The sequence below is a fragment of the Theropithecus gelada genome, chromosome 9, assembly GCF_003255815.1.
Source record: "Theropithecus gelada isolate Dixy chromosome 9, Tgel_1.0, whole genome shotgun sequence".
Taxonomy (NCBI): domain Eukaryota; kingdom Metazoa; phylum Chordata; class Mammalia; order Primates; family Cercopithecidae; genus Theropithecus; species Theropithecus gelada.
The window spans coordinates 31,855,766-31,878,993 of NC_037677.1; the positions used below are offsets into that span (position 1 = coordinate 31,855,766).

The following is a 23,228-nucleotide window of genomic DNA, read 5'->3' on the forward strand; positions in this document are numbered from 1 at the left end:
AAACAATCCTCCCATCTCAGTTTACCGAGTAGCTGGGACTCCAGGCATGCACCACCATACCTGGCTAATTTTTTAAATTTTTGCAGAAATTAGGTCTCGCTATGTTGCCCAGGCTAGTCTGAAACTCCAGTTCTCAAGCCATTCTCCTGCCTCGGTTTCCTAATGTGCTGGGATTACAAATGTGAGCTACCATGCTCGTACTGTTTTACTTGTTTTTAAGGTGGCTTTGAGATTTTCTTTACTCCTGAAATGAAGTAGGAGGTGGGGGATGAGGTTTCAAAGGATCAACTACATCCAGTCTCTTCCCCCTTCCTAAAGAAAGAAAGGCAGGCACCATCTCCCTTTCAGGATCAGTTGAGTTGGGAAGTGAGACAAATGGAAAGACAATAGACCTTGGATACTACAAAAGGTGGGAGGGTGAGGATTGAAAAATTATCTGTTGGGTACAATATTCACAGTTCAGGTGATGGGTACACTAAAAAACCAGACTTTGCCATGATGCAATATATGCATGCAAGACATCTGCACATATACCCCCTAAATATATAAAAATAAAAATAAAACTTTTTTTGTTTGTTTGTCTGTTTGTTTGTTTGAGACGGAGTCTCGCTCTGTCGACCAGGCTGGAGTGCAGTGGCATGATCTCGGCTCACTGCAAGCTCCGCCTCCCGGGTTCATGCCATTCTCCTGCCTCAGCCTCCCCAGCAGCTAGGAATACAGGCGCCCACCACCACGCCTGGCTAATTTTTGTATTTTTAGTAGAGACAGGTTTCACCGTGTTAGCCAGGATGGTCTCGATCTCCTGACCTTGTGATCCACCCACCTCGGCCTCCCAAAGTGAATAAAACTTGTTTTAAAAGAACAGACACCAGCCCAAATTCCTTGATCTAGCAAAGTAAGGCAGGGAAAACAAAGAAAATAAACGTACATCTTCTCGGCAGGTAGATATTTTGCCTTTGCCTGCACATTCTAGTTTGGTCTTTCTGGAAGCATAAGGTTGTCAGCAGGGAAGGTAACAGACTCCTGCAGACAGACTGGCCTGGGCCTGCACCTGAGGTCCTATAGCTCACTGGAGACCTGACTTCAGATAAATTATTAACTTTTGGAGTCTCGTTTTCTCATTGCTAGAATATATTTAATACAGGTGGAGCTCTTAGCAATAGCAAACGTTGCTTGTAACTTTTTCATTCCACAGAGTAAAAAAATCAAAAGCTGATTTCTTCCTTTGCTATGTTATGATTCCTAATAAATTCCATAAACCTGATTGTACTCTATAAGCAGCCAATAATATATAAATATTATTGATAGTCTTTCACATACATGATGTTTGTGAAGCCAGTAAACAAATGAAAGGTTTTTGCATGCTTTGTATAGTGCATATTTCTTTTTTCTTTTTAATAATATAAAATTCTGCTTACAAGCCATGTGAAGTAATAATCTTTTCATTTATTTGTAAGGAGAAAAGGAAGTACTATATAACTTCTCTGAAAATGTTCTGAGAAATACTCAATTTGCTAAGAAATTAGGCAATTTTCCATAAGCATATAGCCTACACTCTTGTAAGTCTTAACTGTATCTAATTGCCCTTTATATCTGATGAGGAAGTGATCATAGACCTTTCTGTAATATGCAAACCACACACCATGATATGAAACTTGTGGTCCCATGACATATCGAAGAGGAAGAAAACATATCAAAATTTGATTCAGGCAACAGCATAGAAATTTTTAAGATGCTTTAACTACAAAATCATCATATGTTTACATAAAAATAAATTTGAATCAGTATACTAAATTTATAATGATCTGAGCTCTTGCTAGTTTCATGTCTATGTCAGTGAGACCATTCAAATGAGATTAATTTGGGGTATATTTGAAGATAGAGATGTTTTAAACAACTCGTTTTAGACACGTGGAGGAAGGTTTTGTTTATAATATGGTAGAAAATGCCAGGCGCCCTGGCTCATAATTGCAATCCCAGCACTTTCGGAGTCTGAGGTGGGTGGATCTCGAGGTCAGGAGTTCCAGATCAGCCTGACCAACATGGTGAAACTCCGTCTCTACTAAAAATACAAAAAAAAAAAAAAAAAAAAATTAGCCAGGTGTGGTACAAAAAAAATTAGCCAGGTGTGGCGGTACACACCTGTAATTCCAGCTACTCAGGAGGCTGAGGCAGGAGAATCGCTTGAACCCGGGAGGCAGAGGTTGCAGTGAGCCGATATCATACCACTGTACTCCAGCCTGAGTGACAGAGCAAGACTCCGTCTACAAATATATATATATACACACACACACACACACAGAAAATATATATAGAGATATAGAAAATATATATAAATATCTATATATATAGAAAATGTGAGATATAAAAAAGGGTTTTGTTGTTGTTGTTGTTGTTTAACCTAGGAATGGAGGCAAGTGACATAAATTACATAAGAAGGAAACGCAATTGGCTTTTCACTTAAAGAAAGTATATTTTAAACCAAGGGATTTAAACATATTTCTCAATGAATGTATAGGTTTGCTGATTGCATACCATCTCCCCAAGGAGTTCAAATTCCCACAGTGAACCAACACAACTGATGTTGGAAGCTAAAGTTGCTCCAGAGAATTGAGAGAACCAAGACTTTTCCTTTTCCTGTTCTCATGATACTTGAAAATAATGTCCCCATGGAAGGAAAGCATTACAATAAATGATGCAACAGACAATGGAGAGCATCTATTAAGTGTTACTAGGTTAATAACTAGTTCCTCATCCTCCTGTATAAAACCTGCCAGTTTTAAAGCTGATCTAAAATAAAATGCTTGGCCAGGTGTGGTGGCTCACGCCTGTAATCCCAACACTTTGGTAGGCCGAGGTGGGTAGATCATTTGATGTCAGGAGTTCCAGACCAGCCTGGGCAACATGGTGAAACCCCATCTCTACTAAAAATACAAAAACTAGCCGGGCATGATGGTGGGTGCCTATAATCCCAGCTACTCAGGAGGCTGAGGCAAGAGAATCACTTGAGCCTGGGAGGCAGAGGTTGTGGTGAGCCAAGATCATGCCAATGCACTCCAGTCTGGGTGACAGAGTGAGACCCTGTCTCAAAAATAAATAAATAAATAAAATAAAAAACTCTTTTGAAAAGAACACAAAATGAAACAGATTGTAAGACTATAAAGCCCTTTAAGAAAGATATTAAATGTACAAAATGTGCTCTAAAATTTTAATGCATATTGAAATCAAACAATTTATTTTCTATGATTATTTTACATTTAACAGGAAAAAATATGTAATTTGACAGTGAAGGCATAAATACAAGTAATAAGACTAAAAAATTATTCCACTGAACAAACTCAAGATATGTCTCCAACGTACATCCAAGGATTTCCAAGGTTGTGAGTTTTCTTTGTGATTAGTAACTTAGCATTTGTCCTCCACATTTCATTCATGAAATCACACGTTCATCTAACTCTTTTGTCAATTTCACTTATGTGGAGGATGCTATAGTTGGACCCGTGAAATAGAAACCCTTAAGAAACTCCATGAAACAGATTAAGAAAATATCATTCTTATTAAGTAAAGGAGAAAGGCACTTTCAATCACTTGAAAACCAAGTACTGCTTTATCTTAGGAAAAAATTGCTCAATGTGTTTCGGACAAAAATATTTCAAATACAAATATTCGACATCTATAAACCTTCAATGGACATCAAACGTCTTTCTAAAGATTGACGTTAGAGAGACAAATAGAACTACCTCAGTTAAGACCGAGAGAGCAGTGTTGCTATGAACAGAAAGCCTGTGGGCTTTTGTGAGTATTCATTCGGAATGGAGAGACTGCACTCTGAAGACAATTACAATAGTATACACGTATCAGAAATTAAATTTACTTTTAATGGGATAATTAGGGATTATAAATCCAGAGAGACAAATAAGGACAATTCTTAGAATTCTGGCTTTCATTTGTCAAACTCAGATATTTTTGTAAGTCGTTCTGTTTTGCAATAATGCTTGAAATAGTGTGATTACGTGTGGGGTTGTGGTCTGGAAAGTTGAGTTGTGATTCTATTGTGACTCAGGCAGTGTCATAATCATTCCAGACCATATCGAATGCTCTTTGCTCTGCCCAGTCCCTTTGCAGGGCAGCAGGAGAAAGAGTTCTGGATGATACCAGGAAACAAGAGCTGCTCTGATCTGGTCTAAAGTAGCAGGTGAGAGGTTGCGGGTAAGAAGTTTGGGAAGGGTGGAGCCAGTGTCAGGAAGAGGGTGTCTGGTGATGGGGAACGTGAAGCAAAGAGGAATGCTTCCTTTTCCTCTTTTCTCAGCCCCAGCTCTGCCTCGCAACATGATGCCCTTCTCCACCCCACCTAAAATTGACTTGACTGTTTGCTTACAGATTTTTAAGCGCGGAAGAACACCAAGAATTCATCTGCTCTGGTGCCTTCCCACTAAGATAATGCAATACTACTTACTTTGCATCCTTGCAATTAAACTTGAATTTTCATTTTTAAGAAACCTTCAAGCATATAAATTACCCATTTCCATTGATTTCTAGCTGTGTGAAACTAAATGGCACTCTTCTTAACTTAAACGTAAGAAGAGTATCATGACTATCATTTTCACTGTGAAGAACGCTTTTGACGACATTGACACAAAATTCAGGACCTTCACGTCTTTCTCCATCAAACCACATGCTTGTGGCTTCCTTTGAATTCTGTTTTTGATCTACGATTTCATAAAGGTAAGGCATGTCAGAGATGAGGAAATAATAGCATGCCTACCTACCTCCAGTGTTAAGTATATATACATTGTGTACAGGATAATTTTCACTGAGTAACTGATAGTTGGCAAAAATAAAGAGGTCATGGCCGGGCACAGTGGCTCACGCCTGTAATCCCAGCACTTTGGGAGGCCGAGGCAGGCAGATCACGAGGTCAGGAGATCGAGACCATCCTGCCTAACACGGTGAAACCCCGTCTCTACTAAAAATACAAAAAATTAGCCGGGCATGGTGGTGGGCCCCTGTAGTCCCAGCTACTCGGGAGGCTGAGGCAGGAGAATGACGTGAACCCGGGAGGCAGAGCTTGCAATGAGCTGAGATCGTGCCACTGCACTCCAGCCTGGGCGACAGAGCGAGATTCTGTCTCAATAAATAAATAAATAAAGAGGTCACTTGATAGAGGGAATGTTGGGACCATGGGGGTGCAGTCTAGTCCTCTTAGCATGATCTCAGGGAATGCTGAGATAGTAGGGGTGAGTCTAGTCTTGCTGGCAAAATCAAAATACACATACAAAGACTACAGTAGAAAGTCCAACATCTGTGTTCTAGTCCTCAGCCAATATAGATCATTTTCTCCATTGAAAAATAGAAATAGTGACATCTGTAAAAGGCTGTAGTAGGTACAATGAGGTTGTAAACGTGAAATAACTTTGAGGAAAAATGCTCTAGATAAATTCAAGGTCTTTCACTACGTTCTTAGACTAAATGTACCCAACTTTTCTTGGTGATAAACAGTACTTACATTTCAATGGACAATATCCAAATAGCTTGTCTGTGTCATAGTCAGTAGTGGTTCCACACCAGAGCCATCCATCTGACCGCCCAGCACTCGTGCAATCTGCATACCACTTGTTTTCAAACTTGAATGGGAATGCACAGGTTGCTCCATTGGCGTTGCCCAGTAGTGTATACATGGCTGGAAAAACACATTGACTTGAACTTGGAATGTGAGTGATATTTCTGAACATTGACTTTCCAATCAGAAGCCTACTGAAGGAATTGGTCTTACTCTTCTGATTACACTTGGTGCACCCACACAGGGATTTTTGTTGTTGTTGTTCTTATTTTTTTTCCTTCTCCTTCTACCCTAGTCTTTTGCTGGGTACATAGAGCAGTCTGTACTTAGCAAATAACTCTTAGTGCCACTTCATTTCCACTGTGTTTTGGAACATTTTCAAATGAGACTAATTTGTTAAGTTATACCATTTGAAAATGTTCCAATGGTACAATTCAAAGTGGTACCAATAACAGTGGAAAATGAAGTGGTACTAGTTAAAGTGGTAATAATAACTCATAGTACCACTTCATTTTCCACTATCTTTTCCGTCTTCCTCTATTGACACCAGCTTTAACTTCTGAATTTCCTCTGAAACAGTTCTCTCTCTTGATTAGAATCATGAAGCTTTGGAATCTCTAGATTAAAAAAAACTCCTGAAATCAAGCAATCTTCTCGCCTTAGCCTCCCAAGGTGCTGGGATTACAGGCATGAGCCACCACGCCTGCCAGCTTTATTAACTAACTCTATTTAATAATTACTGAGCCATTCTATACACCCAACACTGATGAGGCCAAAAGAATCCCAACTACCTCACTGACACATCATGTAACTGCAGTCAATTTACTCTTCTTACAGTCCGAACTTCCAAACAACTATCAAATCCATCTAAGTCTACAATTCTGGTTCCATTCTTCTAAAATAATTCCCATTTTCAAAAAGTTCCACCATTCCACCCCCTCCCCCATGTTCTCATCAGAGATAAAGAGACCCTACAATACATCCTTTCAACACTGTCTTCAATGTGTGTTCCCAATCTCGTGGTCACATTGAGGAGCTAGAGTTGAGGCACAGGATCATCTTAAGTGCTGGGAGATCTTTGGAGAGTTTGCAAAATGTAGTCAATGGACCCTATGCCACAGAATCACCCAGGTCTTCATAGAAATCATTGAATAGATTCCTGGGCTTTTTCCCAATATATATATTAAGAATCTAGTAGAAGGGGCAGCTTAGGATCTGTAGTTTTAACTAACTCTCCAATTGATTCTTAAGCATATTAAAGTCTGAGAACTATCAGCCCAAACCCTGTGTATATTTGTCTCAAAACCAGTGGGGAAACAAAAAGGGCAGGGGGTGAGGGAAGTATAATATTATATTTTAAAATAAAATAAAAATCCGATTTCTTAGCACCACTCTTCCTCACGTTAAACTCCTTAATTAGCACAATTGACCTATCTGTGGAATTTGACTCCATCAAGTTTAATTCACCCTTCTCCTTCCTTGTAATTTTCTATTGAGTTTCCCCTGAAAGGTTCTTTTGTGTTCACTTAGCTTGCCTCTCATATCACTTCTAAAGCTATGTTTGAAAAATGCTTCAAAATAACTTCTTTCTGAGCCCTTCTCTCACCCTACTTCAATTCCTACTCTCCCCTGTTCTGCATGTAGATGGAAAATAGAAAGCTCACAAATTATCGCTTTATAAAGAACTAAATTGCTCTGCTCAGTCTTAGCTGAGATAAGCTAGGTTCAACCAATCTTAGTAGCCCAGTAACATAGCAATTTTGGAAACAGGTTATCTCTTGTCCCCAAAAGTAGGCTCTTTCTCTGACCTTGAGGTTGTTCTAGATAACGTTTCACAATAACCAAGTATCCAAACCTAAAATGTGATTATAACATCATCTGACTCAAGAGACCAGCCTTTGTAACAAGGCTTCAAGTTGTTTTGTATTTTTGTTTTATTTTCTGTGCAGCCACCAGATAATGAAATTTGGTCAATATAAGAAAGAACTAAATACTCTGATTTTATTTAACCTTCAAGAGGTCAAGAAACCAACTACATATAAGAGGATTCCTCCCACCGCATTGATGGTATCACCTTCTCTGATGGCTAACTAAATAGACTGCATATTAATTTACAAACTAATCCTTCACATTTTATAATCGTCTAATTTTTACAGTCTCTAAATACCCATAACCTGACAAAACAAATCAGAAACATTTAGAACCCCATGTTGTCAAGGGATCTGCCAAGATTTCATCTTAGGCAATCTGAATTAGGAAAGAATGTTCTATGGATCATTTTTCCAGGGATAACTTAAATCAAAGGAGAAGAAATATTTGGCAAAATTCATTTATCACTACAACTTTATAATGTTAACTAGGAGGCTTTGGGTCAAAGACTACAAGGAAAATGATTTTCTGAAAAATGTAGCCCATAGTTAAAAGAATAAAACCTCAGAGAAAGTTAAAAGAATGCCTTCCCATTAATTAAAAATAGCTGAAGTATCATTCGGGACTTTTTACCACATTTATTCACCATCATGTCTTCAAAAGAGTTCTACAGAATAGTTGAAAACACAAAGATGCTGATCAATTGGTATTTCTAGTACACACCAAACAAGAACGTGATGATTTTCTTGAATTAGGTTCCAACTAAGAAGATGAGAAAATTTTGACACGAAGGTAAACGTTCCAAGCATCTTACCTTCATAACCTCTAGAGCATAGATTGTCTGTGGTTCCGTAGATCTTCCACCTGCTCCATAAACCCGATCCCTTGTAGAGCATAACATTCTTTTCCTGTCTATTGCCATAGTTAAAAAACAAGTCTTCTCCTTTAATCCCCAAAAGTGTGTCATTTTTGCACTCCCATTTCTGAAATTCACTTTTTGAGTCACAGGCATAGAGAGTGATAGCAACCCAGTCAGTTTTTGATGGCACTCCCAGGCATAATTTAAATGCAACACTCATAATCTGAGATTCGGACACCCATCGGAATTTCTGTGATTCAGCATCCTGGTTGCAAGCCGCGGTTTGGACGGCACTGGGACTTACTGCTTCCACACAGCGCTTGTGATCTTCATTATAGATTAAAAATTGCCTGGTGTCTGTTTAAAAAGAAAGAAGCAGGAAAAGAAGAAGAAAGCAAGCATGGGTAAGTGGATTCGTGTAACAAGGACAATATTTTAGGTCGAAAGTTTCCAACTCTTCCATTTCCCTAAAGTCTTAAGATTGCAGGAAAAGAGGTACTGATGATTACACCTGGGGCCAGCTCTCTTTGAGGATCCCTGAAGCTGGAGGGAGAACCTGGACTGAGGACCTGCCAAGGTGCCAGCACTCAGCTGGATGTCCTCAAAATGTCCTAGTTCACTATGAAGAGTCTCCTGAAAAGGCCCACCTTACATGCCCAAGGATTGTCCAGGAATGGAACACACAAGGGAGATAACAGAAAGGAATAATATCAATGGGGAAAAGAAAATTTGGGTAAAATGAATACAATAAACTGTAAAATTAAATGCATGTCTGTCCTAGAAAAGATGTGTGTTTGCTTGTTGTTTTTAAAGGACAAGGTCTCGCTCTGTTGCTCAGGCTGGAGTGCAGTGGTGCAATCATGGCTCACTGTAGCTTCCAACTTCTGGGCTCAAGTGATCCTCCTGCCTCAACCTCCCAAGTAGCTGGGACTACAGGCTCATGCCACCATAATCAACTGATTTTTTAATTTTTGTAGAGATAGAGTCTCACTGTGTTGCCCAGGCTGGTCTCGAACTCCTGGCTTCAAGCAGTCCTCCGACTTCAGCCTCTCAAAGTGCTAGGATTACAAGTGGGATCTACCTCGCCCGGACTAGAATAGGATTTTGAAGTATTACGCATCTCAACACATTTTGGTATTCTTTGTTAATAATTTAATAGTGAAGTTTGCAATAAAGGACAAATAAACATAAATTTTATATCATTGGAGATAATATTTTTACGAGAATAACTTTAAAAATAACATTTTGTATATTCATAATTTGGAACTGGTGATTTAAGTAAATATGTAACGATGGCTTATACTTAACAGCACATAGCTGCTAACTGGCAGAACGGAACTTCCTCTTGCAAAAGAGGAAAAAAGGATCTGGTAAGCATTTTTTTTTTCCTTTAATTAAATCAAAATTGAATTCATGTAAAGGTTTCTCTTTTTTCTTTATTGTTAAGGAATATAGAAATGAAAGTAACTGAGTGTTTTACTTTTGTGACATAAACATCCAGAAATTAAACACATCTTGTGACATTTTCCTAAATTCCATGTACTCACCTTGTTCTTTCAAAATGAGCTGGTAGTAGTGCAGATGTTTGAGGTTCTGACTAAATGAGCTCATTATTTTTAATTAAATAACTCCAGCGAAACTTTAAAAAGTTAGAACCACACCACTAGCAGAGTCCTTCAGTGTTTCCAGAGCATTTTTGAAAGGCGTATTCTGTTTCCTGTTCTGAACGCCGCAGGGAAGTTAGCACCACTTACACTCTGAGATCAGTTCTAGACCCATAAACTTAACGCTTATAATAAATTCTTGCCTCAAAAGATTTTCTCCTGACACGCTTCTCTATATGCTCTTGTCCACACTAGTTCCAGACCTCCTACCTCTATCCTACCTTGAAATGATCATCTTTAAAAAAAAAAAAAAAAAAAAAAAACCTTTATAGCAACACCCAGTCTGGTGCTTGATCAAGTATCTGGGTGCCAAGACCCAGCTGTGTTGACACATAAAATTAACTACTGCAGTGTATTTTTGGGTACAGTCGATAGACTTCACTATTGTTTTAGAATGCAAAAACAAGCTGAAAATCCAAGAAGACGCCTATACTTTTAGCTTATGGATCTTGGGGGATGGTGGTGCCAAGAATGAGAGAAGTCTGGATGTTACACATTAAATGCTGTCTTACTTAGAGTGAGTAAGACCTACTCTCACTGCCTCTATGCTACCTGGGTTCCTAGTTCTCTACAACTTCAAACCTCTGCCTGGGCTCCTCTGCTGGGTTACTCATTCGTGCTGTTTTGATTTCTTGGAATCGGAACTCAATAAAGCCTGGATCCAGACACCTGCCTCTGCTGGCTTCTCTGCAGTTGACATCTGCCCACTGAACATGCAATACCTGTCCCAGTCTCCTTCCGTCTAGCTGAGCTTCCTTCCACACCTGATCTCATTTTGTAACTGCTTGTGCCCTAGTGGGACAAAATGAGTAATTTTTTACCTTGGCAATAAAATGAGAATGTTGATAATATAGGGCTTTGCTCACCATGAAACACAGGAAATAGGAAAATGAAAACGGTTTTTTAAAAAACAGTGACTATGATCATTTACTTTATGCAAAGGTAAATTATCTTGTCAAATCTCAAAATGTAACAAACTCTGAAACTTTTGCCATAGATATCTGCAAACTCCACTATACTAGCCTCTAAATTTAATGTAATTTGTTTGTGTTATTCCACCTACTGTTTTGTTTTTTTTTAACCTGGACTTATCTTCCACTTTGCAGATAGCTTTGCTTAGTAATACCTCATTGTTAATAATAGTAAATATATCTTCCACCTATACTTTGGCCATTTTCATTGCATTTTCAAACAACAGTCTTGTTAACTGGTCAAATTCAGTCAATTAACCGGTTGGTAACCAGTCTTTGAAGAGAAGACATTCAAAAATCTTTATGCATGAATAGTGTTCCCTCTTCAGATGTTTTTACACTTATTTGACTTTTGTATGTTTAATTTTTATCTGCAGTCCATCTTAATTTCACTCTAAGACAGACAGCATTTAATGAGTAACATCCAAACTTCTCTTTCTCATTCTTGGCACCACCATCCCCTGAGATCCGTAAGCTAAAAACCTAGGAGTCTGCCTGGATTTTTAGCTTGTTTTTGCATTCTAAGACAATAGTGAAATCTACCAGCTCTACCCGAAAATACACTGCGGTGGTTAATTGTATTTGTGTCAACATGGCTGGGTCTTGGCACCCAGATATTTGATCAAGCAGCAGACTGGATGTTTCTATAAAGGTATTACTTAGAGCCGAGATGATCATTTCAATCAGCCAACTTTAAGTAAAGCAGCTGACCCTCCTCAGTGTGGGTGGACCTCATCAAATCAGGTGAGGGTCTTAAGAGAAAACAAACTGAGGAAGAAGAAGAAGGGGAAATTCCCCAAAGAACCTTGGCAAAGAACGAATTATGCCTCTGGACTGCTTTATTTCTGTTTTTGTTTGTTCATTTGTTTTTGAGACAGGATCTTGCTCTGTCGCCCAAGCTAGAGTGCAGTAGTGCAATCACAGCTCACTGCAGCCTTAAATTCCTGGGCTCAAGCGATCCTCCCACTTCAGCCTCCCGAGTAGCTGGGACTACAGACCTTTGCCACCACACCTAGTTAATATTTTTTATTTTTACTGGAGACAGCGGTGTCACTTTGTTATCTAGGTTGGTCTTGAACTCCTGGGCACAAGTGATCCTCCTGCCTCGACCTCCCAAAGTGCTGAGATTACAGGCCACCTCGCCCAGCTCAAGACTGCTTCAGTCTCAAACTGCAATATCAACTTTCTCCTGAGTTTCCCGCATACTCCTCCACCCCTGCAGGTTTTGGACTTGCCAGCTTCCACAATTGTGTGAACCAATTCCTTAAATAATTCTCTCTCTCCCCCTCTCTCCACCTTCTTTTCTTCCCTTTCTGTGTGTACACACACACACACACACACCTCTGACTAATACACATACCTTAATTCATTCTCTTTGCTCCAACTCCATTTCCATCACCCCAGGCCAAGCCACCATGGTCTGGCTCTAGTCTTCCTCTCTTAAAAATGGAATCATCAAAAAAGATAATACCTGATCACCCAGTTTTTTGGGAGGAGCGGGTCTGACTTGTCACCTAATGCCAAATTGCAAAACCTACCTAATATAATAGGTGGCCTTCACTGTGCTACCTAAGAGAGTGAGATTTCTTTCTGTTTTTCCCATCTCTCTCTCTTTTTTTTTTTTTTTTTGAGATGGAGTCTCGCACTGTCGCCCAGGCTGGAGTGCAGTGACGCGATCTCAGCTCACTGCAAGCTCTGCCTCCTGGGTTCACGCCATTCTCCTGCCTCAGCCTCCTGAGTAGCTGGGACTACAGGCGCCCACCACCACGCCCGGCTAATTTTTTTGTATTCTTAGTAGAGATGGGGTTTCACCATGTTAGCCAGGATGGTCTCGATCTCCTGACCTCGTGATCCACCCACCTCGGCCTCCCAAATTGCTGGGATTACAGGCATGCACCTGGCTTCCCATCTCTTTTGCAGATTGCCTGTGATGCACACCACATTCTGGTTGAATGCTCACTCAATAATAAAATTCTTTTCTTTCTCATCTACCTTTATAGAGAGGTTTTCTGGGTGAGAAGGAGATTAGGTTTCTGACTACAAGTCCTCAACAACTTAAACCCTGTAAAAGGGAACCACTGTACCCAGGAAAAATACATCCAGCCCCTATATCATTGTTTACTAGAAAGGGCACAGTGACCCATCTGCCCTCACCACCAACTACACCACCTTTCAGCTCCTCAAACCCTCCAGGCTCACTTCCACACTGGTGACTTCATGTTTTGAGTTCCCTCTTCTTGGGATGCTCACTAAGACCATAGTTTAAGTGTCAACTTTTCTTTTCTTTCTTTGAGACAGACCCTTGCTCTGTCACCCACGCTGGAGTACAGTGGCGCCATCTTGGCTCACTGCAACCTCAGCCTCCCGATTTCAAACGATTCTCCTGCCTCAGCCCTCCGAGTAGCTGGGATTACAGGCACATGTCACCACACCCAGCTAATTTCTGTATTTTTAGTAGAGGTGGGGGTTTCACCATGTTGGCCAGGCTAGTCTCGAACTCCTGACCTCAAGTAATCTGCCCACCTCGGCCTCCCAAAGTGCTGGGATTACTGGCGTGAGCCACTGCGCCTAGCCAAGTGTCAACATCTTAGAAGGTTGATCATCCTAACTCATTTTATTCATTTATTTACCATATAATATCCATAACCATCTTAAAATAAATTCTTCAATTTGTTTACTAATGTTCTGTCCATGGCACAACTTAGATGTGTCAGAAAACGAATGCCCTGTAGGAGGAGGCCTTCATCAGAGGCCAAGGAGAACTGCTGAAGGCTCCAAATCTCTTGCACCTTGGATGGGATGAGTCCGAGGCACCCAATCGCCCAGTCCCCTACTGGAATATAAATTTCACAACAAGGGTGACTTCAGCTTTCTGATTTAGTGCCGCAGTCTCTCTTTGGGGAGCATAAATAATCTCTCAACAAATAATTAGTTGAATGAATGAAAGAATATTTATTAAAGCGGAAGCATCTTGACTAGTAATCCAGATAAATTATTTATCTAATGATAGATTAATGATTACAGGTGTATTGAATATTCGTTTTTCCCCTGAAAGCTTATTTTTACTGAAGAGCAATTTAGAAATGTGTATACTTATGAAAAGAGTACTTGGAAATGAAAAGGTTCTATTTCAATACACACTTATCTATTCTTGTTTCCTTTATTTATCTTTTGCCATTAGGAAGCAGTGTAAGTTTGATATTGCCTTTGCCAGACAATACAAGGAAATGTAAAATTATTGCTCTATGGTGATACATTCATCGTGCATTATTCTTCTCCCCAAATAACCAGCATGTCATTTTGCTTTTATCATCATCTCTGCAACACGTCTGACTTAAAATGTCATACTTCTTCCTCTGAAGGCGTATTCAAGACGTTGGCCAAAAGGCAGCTTGTGGCATTTTTACCAATATTAACCACACTAACATTTATAAACATCCTATTTTTGTCCATACTGATTCTGTTTTTGTAATAGAAATAAGGCAAAGATGAATGGATGGGCACAGTGGTTGCTGTTTTCATTTCTCTGCAATCTCATTTGTAGGATCTAATATGTGAGTTTCTTTTTTTAATACTTACATATCAGAAATTTATTTCCAGAATTGCAGTGATTCTCCCACCATCATAACTTGATCTTACTAATCTCATATTTATTTTTCAACAAATATTTGACAAACATCGACCACATGCTACATGCTATGCTAATGAAAAACAAAAGAGATAAGTTTCCTGCCACACTGAGTACACTCTCTGCTGTGGTTAACTCAAGGGCAAAAATATCAAGGGTCAAAATACATTTAGTGAAGAAGCGATAAGTTTCAACCCAATGTCTCAGGTTAAAAATGATTAAAGACTAAACATCCAATAACATAGGTGTGGATTTCTTTTTTTTTTTTTTTTTTTTTTGAGACAGAGTCTTGCTCTGTTGCCCAGGCTGGAGTGCAGTGGCGCGATCTCGGCCCACTGCAACCTCTGCCTCCCAGGTTCAAGCAATTCTCATGCCTCAACCTCCTGAGTAGCTGGGACTACAGGCATGTGCCCCCACGCCCGGCTAATTTTTGTATTTCTAGTAGAGGTGGGGTTTCACCATGTTAGCCAGGCTGGTCTCAAACTCCTAATCTCAAGTGATCCACCTGCCTCGGCCTCCCAAAGTGCTGGGATTACAGGCGTGAGCCACCGCGCCTGGCCTGGATTTTCTTTTAAGCGTTTTAAAAATTATTCCACAACATTGAGCAAGTCATTAAATTCTCAAGCCTGCTAGCAAAGAAAAGTAGCTTATTAAAGGTGATTGTTCAGGGAGATAAGTATGATATGCTACATTTTCTTATACATTTTTAGATTTTCCTATCAGTAAATAAAATGCTAACATTAAAACACAAAAGACAGTAACTTCTGGAAGACAGAGAAGCCGGATAAGAGGAAAAGCAGCCAAGTAGCTGTAGCAGATGCCACCAGATTTATACTATTTCTCCTTGGCCTTCGCTGATTAGGTGCACGCAGGCCCCACTCCCAAATGCCAGCACCATGTCTTTTGGCCTGGGGGCTTTTTCTGGTTATCGGAACCCTCTAGGCTCAAACATGGCACAAATTAGATGGGTCAGAAAATGAATGCCCTGTAGGAGGAGGCCTTCATCAGAGGCCAAGGAGAATTACTGAAGGCTCCAAATCTCTTATACCTTGGACGGGATGAATCCGAGGCACCCATTCACCCAGAGCTTCTACGCTCCATCACCCACAGCAGTCACTGGGTGTCCACACACCTTCCCTTTCTGTCTCACTTCCCCATTCCCCTGCCAGTGTTTCCTGGGCTCACTTCCCAAATAAACTAACTTGCCCTCAAACCAAAGTGCAACTGTCTGAGGACAGCTTCTTGGGGAACCCAAACTAAGATATATGCTCACCAGCCTCAGTTAAATAAATATACCTATGTTTTCCCCAAAGAACCCAAATTAAGTGAAAAACAAATAGTTACCCTGCACCTAGTACATTCAAGAAGCTATGCCAGGTGCTGGGGGCTGATGGGGGGGTATTAGTCAGAGTCTTAGGCTTAGAAATGTTGAACAGGAGGCCAAGGCAGGTGGATCACCTGAGGTCAGGAGTTCGAGATCAGCCTGGCGAATGTGGCGGAACCCCGTCTCTACTAAAAATACAAAAATTAGCCGATGTGGTTGCACACGCCTGTAATCCCAGCTATGGGAGGCTGAGGCAGGAGAATCTCTTGAACCCACAAGGCGGAGGTTGCAGTGAGCCAAGATCGTGCCACTGCACTCCAGCCTGGGCGACAGAGCGAGACACGTCTCAAAGAAAAAAAAAAAGAAAAGAAAAAGAAAAGAAATGTTGAACAAAAGAAAAAAAATGGAGAATTACTTCATTTGTCACTTTGATCCTTCATTCAGACCCAAAATATTCAGGGAAACTACTGATTTAGGTCATTGCAATTGGCCATTTGGAAAAGTACAGAATATGAACCCAGTATGGGTCTGAACACAAGGACAAAACAGAGGCCAAGAAACTCTTCCAACTTCCCTCCTACTACCTTAAAGATATGAATATCTACACCTTCCTGGGGCCATTCACTCCCACGTCAGTAGAAGAGGCTTCCTTCCTCCTGCCCACCGCTCTACCTGTGTCCTGGATCCTGAATCTCCTACCGCTCCACAGCTAGTTTCTCCTCTCACTCCTATTTCTTCACTCTGAATGCCAGCCTCCCCAGATCCCCCTTAAGATAAATAAACAAAACCCTTTACTAGGTAAGAAACTGACACTACACTGCTCTTTCTTCTTCCATGCATAGCACCACTGATTAATTAGTTCACCGTAGGTATGTATCAAGTCAATCTGATCATGACATAATCAGAGCTCTAGGGTTTGGCTCCCAGGTAACAGACTCCACTGCTCGCTGGGTGTGTGACCTTGGCCAAGTTCAACATTACCCTGTGCTTCCACTTCCCCATCTGTAAAATAAAGGGGGAAATAGCAGGACCTCCTCATCGTCGTGAGAATGAAATTAGATCATCTAAATAAAGGGCTTAGAAGAGTCCCTGACACAGGAATTGCTTAATACATGTTTATTATTATTATTGTTAACTTGGCAAAATCAATCGTACAGTGTGAAATGTTTCAGAATAGGATGAAATGAAAGAGCAGAGAACTGTTGCAGCAGTCTAGAAAGAGGGACCGGCCCGGCGTAGGGGTTCACGCCTGTAATCCCAGCATTTTGGGAGGGCAAGGCAGGAGGGATCACCTGAGGTCAGGAGTTTGAGATCAGCCTGGCCAGCATGTACTAAAAATACAAAAATCAGCCAGGCATGATGGCGCACGCCTGTAATCCCAGCTACTCGGGAGACTGAGGCAGAAGAATCACTTGAACCCGGGAAGCGGAGGTTGCAGTGAGCCAAGATGGCGCCACTGCACTCCAGCCTGGGTGACAGAGTGAGACTCTTTGTCTCAAAAAAAAAAAAAGAGGGACGGAAGGACAGAGAACATGGAACCATGGGGTTTCCAGCCTCAGGGGGCTAGGGGCGTAGCTAGGAGGGTTATGTTCTTTGGGGCTGATAGACTTGCAATCAAATCCTGGTTCCACCATTTTTTAGCTGCGTTGCCTTAGTGCTATTAGCCGTTCTAGCCTCTACTTCCTCATCTGTAAAATGGGGATAATAATGCTGTCTGGTAAAGCTACCATGAACTTCTAAATGAGATCATTTATGTAAAGCACCCAGCATATCATTTGTATATAATACACACTTGATAAATATTAATTCCCTCCTTTCCCCCTCTTGAAGTGAAAAGTCTAGAAAAATTGATACAGATAAAGGGATCCAAATCCTTCTTTTAACATAGTGTTATTTGAACCACATTATATCCTTCGTGATCAACACACTCCAGGTAGTAAATATCTACTTCTTAGCCTCAGAGTCTGAAGATCATAATGAAGAGTTAGCTCTGTTCCTTACTGACTACCTGACTTCTGCAAGCCACTGAATCTTCAGAGCTTCAGCTTTCTTACCTAGGGAAAAGTACACAGTGACATCTTCCCATCTGCTTTATGGAAGCTATGGGCCCCTGAGGTCTAAGTTTCTACCACAATTATTCACGTGCAATATTTGTAGATTAAACCAAAAGTTGCATAACTGTCAAAACCTAAGGTTGAGCACGGTGGTTCATGCCTGTAATCCCAGCACTTTGGGAGGCCAAGGTGAGCAAATCACTTGAGCCTAGGAGTTTGAGACCAGCCTGGACAACATGGCAAAACCCCATCTCTACAAAAAAACGCAAAAATTAGCCAAGCACGGTGGCATGCACCTGTGGTGCCAGCTACTTAGGAGGCTGAGGTGGGAGAATCACTTGAGTCCAGCAGGTCAAGGCTGCAGTGAGCCATGATCATGCCACTGTACGCCAGCCTGGGTGACAGAGTGAGAGCCTGTCTAAAAAAAAAAAAAAAAAAAAAGCATATATTATATATGTGTGTGTGTGTGTATGTGTGTGTGTGTATATATGTGTGTGTGTATATATATATTCCAAAGCATAAAAGTTAGCTCAGCCTTCTAGATACAAACACTGAGAAAGATGGAGACCACATTTAAAAAGGAGAAAGGTGCTTGTATTTTTCTCCCACTTAATTCAGTTTTGTGAAAAAATACATAGAAGAGCCAATATTTAACATAAGACATACATTTATATTGGAATCAAAGTTTTCAACAGTGATTGTGAAAAACCACTACTGTGATAATTACATATAATTATCTTTCTTAGCATTTCATTGAGGGAAATGAAATAGAGGAGTATCAGGATTATACCATTAGTGTGATGTCAATGTCAGAACCACAGTTGGATCCCTTCCAGCCAAATGCGAGCTCCACAAAGGGCAACAGGAATAACCTAATTTGCCCTTACCTGATCTAACAGCGCGGCAAGAAATCTAAGGGGAGGTGGAAAAGTACAAGCTGTTGAGCAAAGTCCTGGATCTGTGTCTCCCTGCTAAACAGTCACCTTCTGGACATTTTACCTCCCTGAGCCTGGTGCTTCATCGATAAAATGATGTCAAAATGCATTACCTCCAACTTCCTTCTTGCTTTAATGCTCCATGATTCTAAGGCTTCTCTGTCCACCAAGTCTCTCATTTTCATTGTTTGAAGATGTTCTAGGCTTTTCGTGATACTGCCTGACCCACTGTTTGAGTGCCTTCCCAGAGCCTAGAAAGGCTCCATGTTGCCCAGGGACTGATGGCAGCAGCTAGTAAAGAGCCTACTGTTGGCCGGGCATGGTGGCTCATGCCTGTAATCTCAGCACTTTGGAAAGCCAAGGTGGGCAGATCACGAGGTCAGGAGTGCAAGACCAGCCTGGCCAACTTGGTGAAACCCCGTCTCTACTAAAAATACAAAAAAATAGCCAGGCGTGGTGGTGGGTGCCTGTAATCCCAGCTATTCGGAAGGCTGAGGCAGGCGAGTCGCTTGAACCCAGGAGGCAGAGGTTGCAGTGAGCCAAGATCACACCATTGCACTCCAGGCTGGGTGACAGAGAGAGACTCCATCTCAAAACAAACAAACAAACAAACAAAAGAGCCTATTGTTGGCATCTCTTCCCAACTCTGTCATCAGCATGGACATCAGTAAACAGCATAAATCAAATCAGTGCTTCCTTTCTTTTCCTTCTTGGAACCAGTAGTTACAGTAGTTAAGTTTGCCAATACACCACTACCCGTGAGCCAAACCGTCCTATTTCCAAGTTAAACTTCTTTGTTGTGGTCTAACCTCTGTGTCCCACCAGCTCTCATGGTACATCTACCATGATTATAACCCAACTGAGCTCAAAACCTTGTTGCTGAGTGATAAAAAGACAGCGTGGCAAGAACAACAGTAGGAAGGGTGAGCGTCTAGTCCTGTTAACCTCTAGCCTCCTGTACCCCTCCAGATAGAACCAGCCCATCCGTTGGCAGCAGCCCACAGAGACTTATGGTGCTAATGCTGTGGGATGCTCTCCTGAAGGTGGAAGGAAGGGTTGTGGATTGAAAAGAAATAAACCGATTGTAAGTAGGGAGACCTTCCCATGGGTTTTCCTGGTGGGCAGAAGCCAGGGGAGAGGTCTTGAGACTTCACATAGCTTTAACCTGCTGCTAAGTAAGCAGGTGCTCTGCCCTTACACAAATTCCTCCAATCACATGCTTCTTGGGCCAAGAAAAGATAAAATAAAAGTTACAGGCTGGGTGCAGTGGCTCACATCTATCATCCTGCACTATGGGAGGCCAAAGTGGGAAGATCGCCAGAGCCCAGAAGTTTGAGATCGAACTGAGCAAGTTAGTGAGACCCTGTCTCTACTAAAGTTTCAGCTACTGCGGAGTTGGGAGCGGGCCAAGGCGGGAGGATTGCATGAGCCCAGATGTCAAGGCTGCAGTGAGCCGTGATCGCACCACCGCACTCCAGCCTGGGAGACAGAGTGAAACCCGTCTCAAAAAACAAAACAACACAAATTACAGGCTTTCAAGTAACGGGCTCCCTTGAATTTTTTGTTTGTTTATTCTCCAAGTAAACAGATCTTCAGCATCCCCCCTCTCTCCCCAATATCTGTGCCTATGAAAAGGAAGACATTAGTCAGAAGAGGGCATCCTGCTGTCAGGAAGAGGGAAACGCTCCTGAACAAACCGAGAAACGCTATCGCTCAGAAGCATTATCGAGTCAGTTTTAAAGAAAATTAGGCACTGTATCTGTGCTGCCCAGTATGATAGCTAGCCAGCCACCTCACGTGACCACTGTACACATAAAATGACACTACTGTGAATTGAGACGTGCTATAAGTATACAATACTCACCAGATTTTGAAGAGTTAGTGTTAAGAAATGAATGGGAAAATATTCCAAATCAATTAAATGTTGAGTGATAATGTTTCTGAGTTACTGGGTGAAATAAAACACATTAATAAAATCAGGGCCGGGCGCTGTGGCTCACGCCTATAATCCCAGCCCTTTGGGAGGCCGAGGAGGGCAGATCACTTGAGGTCAGGAGTTTGAGGCCAGTCTGGCCAACATGGCGAAACGTCATCTCTACTAAAAATACAAAAATCAGCTGGGTATGCTGGTGTATGCCTGTAATCCCAGCTCCTTGGGAGGCTGAGGCATGAGAATCGCTTGAACCCGGGAGGTGGAAGTTGCAGTGAGCCAAGATCATGCCACTGCACTCCAGCCTGGACAACAAAATAAGAGTCTATCTCAAAAATAAAAATAAAATTAATTTCATCTATCCTTTCTATTTGGTCTTTTTTTGTACTTCTTTTCTGCCACTGATTTTAATAACTAACACTTACAAGGCGTTTACTGTGGGTCGCACTCTGTTCTAAACATTTAACCTATTGTTACTCATTGAATCGTCACAAGAACTGATGGGGGCAGGTAATACTCTTCTTTCCATTTTATAGACATGGAAACGAAAGCACAAAGAAATAAAGTAGCCTGCCCAAGGTCGCCAAGCTAGTGAGTGAGGGAGACAGGGTGTAAACCATACCGCCTTCACTTGTATTTTTATAATCACTGCTACTCAATACTTATTATGATTTAAACTTTGCGGTACTAAAATACTCTCTTTCTAGGAAACTTCCTACCCACCTTCACATCAGTGCATAGAGTAGATCGTAGGCACAAACCATTCTCTGCAAGTGTTTGTTGATATCACAGAAATAAAGGGGGATTGGAAACCAAAAAATCAAATTTGAAATCTCTTCTATATCATCTCCAAATAGAACCAGGAATGAAAATCCCCCAAGGCCCTCCCATCCTGAAGTTTAAGCAATTAAGTCTAGAGACTGGCAAATGTATTTGAGAATTTGAAAAACTCTGGAGCTGTTCCTAATGAGTAATCTCTAATCTCCAGAAAAAGAAGAAAAACAGGAATCGATCTGCTTATGCGGCAGTTTGAACAGTCTAGAATACAGATTAGGATGAACTTTCTAACAATCAAGTGTATAAATGATTCTGGCAGGAAAAAAAAATGAGCATGGAAATTGCTTAGAATCCCTTTTGGAGGGATGATCTGAGTTGATATCCTTGGACCTAAGACGCGGGGAGACATCAGGGCTGCCCCCCTTCCAGCCAGAGACACTCAGAAGGTGTTTGTTGGCAGTGAGAGATAAATAGTGTGAACTGAAAACCAGAAAGAGTAAACCACTGAGCAGGAAATTTCTGCACGAAGAAAACAGGGAAGGAACAATGAGCGATGAGAGAAGTCAGGAGGAGACTGAAGGTCTGTAGGACTCCAGGCTGGGCAGCAACCGAGATCTGAGACGCATCCTCCTCCCTCCTCCAGCTCCAGGCCTTCCACGCCTGGCCGCCAGGTGAAGGCAGCGGGCTTAGCTGTGGACTGCGTGGTGCAGGGGAACCCCGTTTCCTCCTCACAAAGGTGTTGGAAGGAACCCGTTCACAGTAACCCACAAAACGAGGGTGTGGTTCCGGCCCCGCAAGTCAGAAAGCCCCTGCCTCAGAGCGGACTTACCCAGCAGCAGAACAGCACCCGGAATCACAGAGGCAAAAACCAGGAGCAGCGGTAGCCTCATGGCCCAGGGGTTATCCTTTCCTTCTCCTGATGGAGAGGAGGGCGGGACAAAGACGCAAACAGCGAGGCCCCCCGACTGCCTCTCCACCTAATCCAAGTTCCCAGAGCTGCCCAGCTGAAAAGAACTAGAGAGGAAGCCCTCCCTTTTAAAGGGCTCCTGAATTTAGGGAAAGCCTCCACTAAGGAGACATCCTGTCACATGAGGGTGGCTGGAAAACAGGAATTCAGAGTCGCAACTTTGCTTCGTAAGCTAACTTCTGAGAAAAGCAGATGCAGAGGAAGGGGAGAAAGGGACACGTGTGGGAGAGGAGTGGCGGGGTGGGGAGGAGAGAGGGCGATGGTGATGGTGAGGAGTCAGGAAGGAGAGAAGTGAAACAGCTGGGAGCTCCCGGCCTGCTCAGATGGGGCTGGGTGGAGATGAAGCTGCAGGCCACTACCTGTGCCGGAAGACGGAGCTTCCCCTGGGAGGCAGCCTGAGTCAGGGGTCCCTCAGCAGACAACCACCACTCCAAAGTGACAGCCACACGGGCCCTGGAAAGGACAGTTTTACGCTGGGAACAGTTCAGAGTTGAAGCTCATCCCCCTGTCTCCACATTCAGTGCTTAGAGCTTTTCTTTTTTTCTTGGAAAGTTTCAAGAGAAAGTTCCATGGAGCTTCATTTCCTCCAGGCAGAAAAAAAGTGAAAGGGAGGCTATGCATAAAAGGGAATGTCAGTTAGGCCAGGAAGGAGAAAGTTCTAGAAACCTTTTGCTAGAAAGTTCTCTAGAA

At 41.8% G+C, this 23,228-nt stretch overlaps 1 protein-coding gene across 1 annotated transcript in view; it reads right to left on the bottom strand.

Annotated features, from left to right (window-relative positions):
• Window positions 1–22,677, bottom strand: part of MRC1 (mannose receptor C-type 1) — a 97,028-nt gene extending 74,351 nt beyond the window's left edge. Inside the window, exons 1-3 of the mRNA XM_025396531.1 lie at window positions 22,401–22,677; window positions 8,244–8,645; window positions 5,507–5,680 (exon numbers count right to left, since the gene is read on the bottom strand). Coding sequence (XP_025252316.1) covers window positions 5,507–5,680; window positions 8,244–8,645; window positions 22,401–22,461 — 637 coding nt within the window. The 5' untranslated portion in view covers window positions 22,462–22,677. The remainder of the gene's footprint in view (window positions 1–5,506; window positions 5,681–8,243; window positions 8,646–22,400) is intronic.
• Window positions 22,678–23,228: the final 551 nt, after the last annotated feature.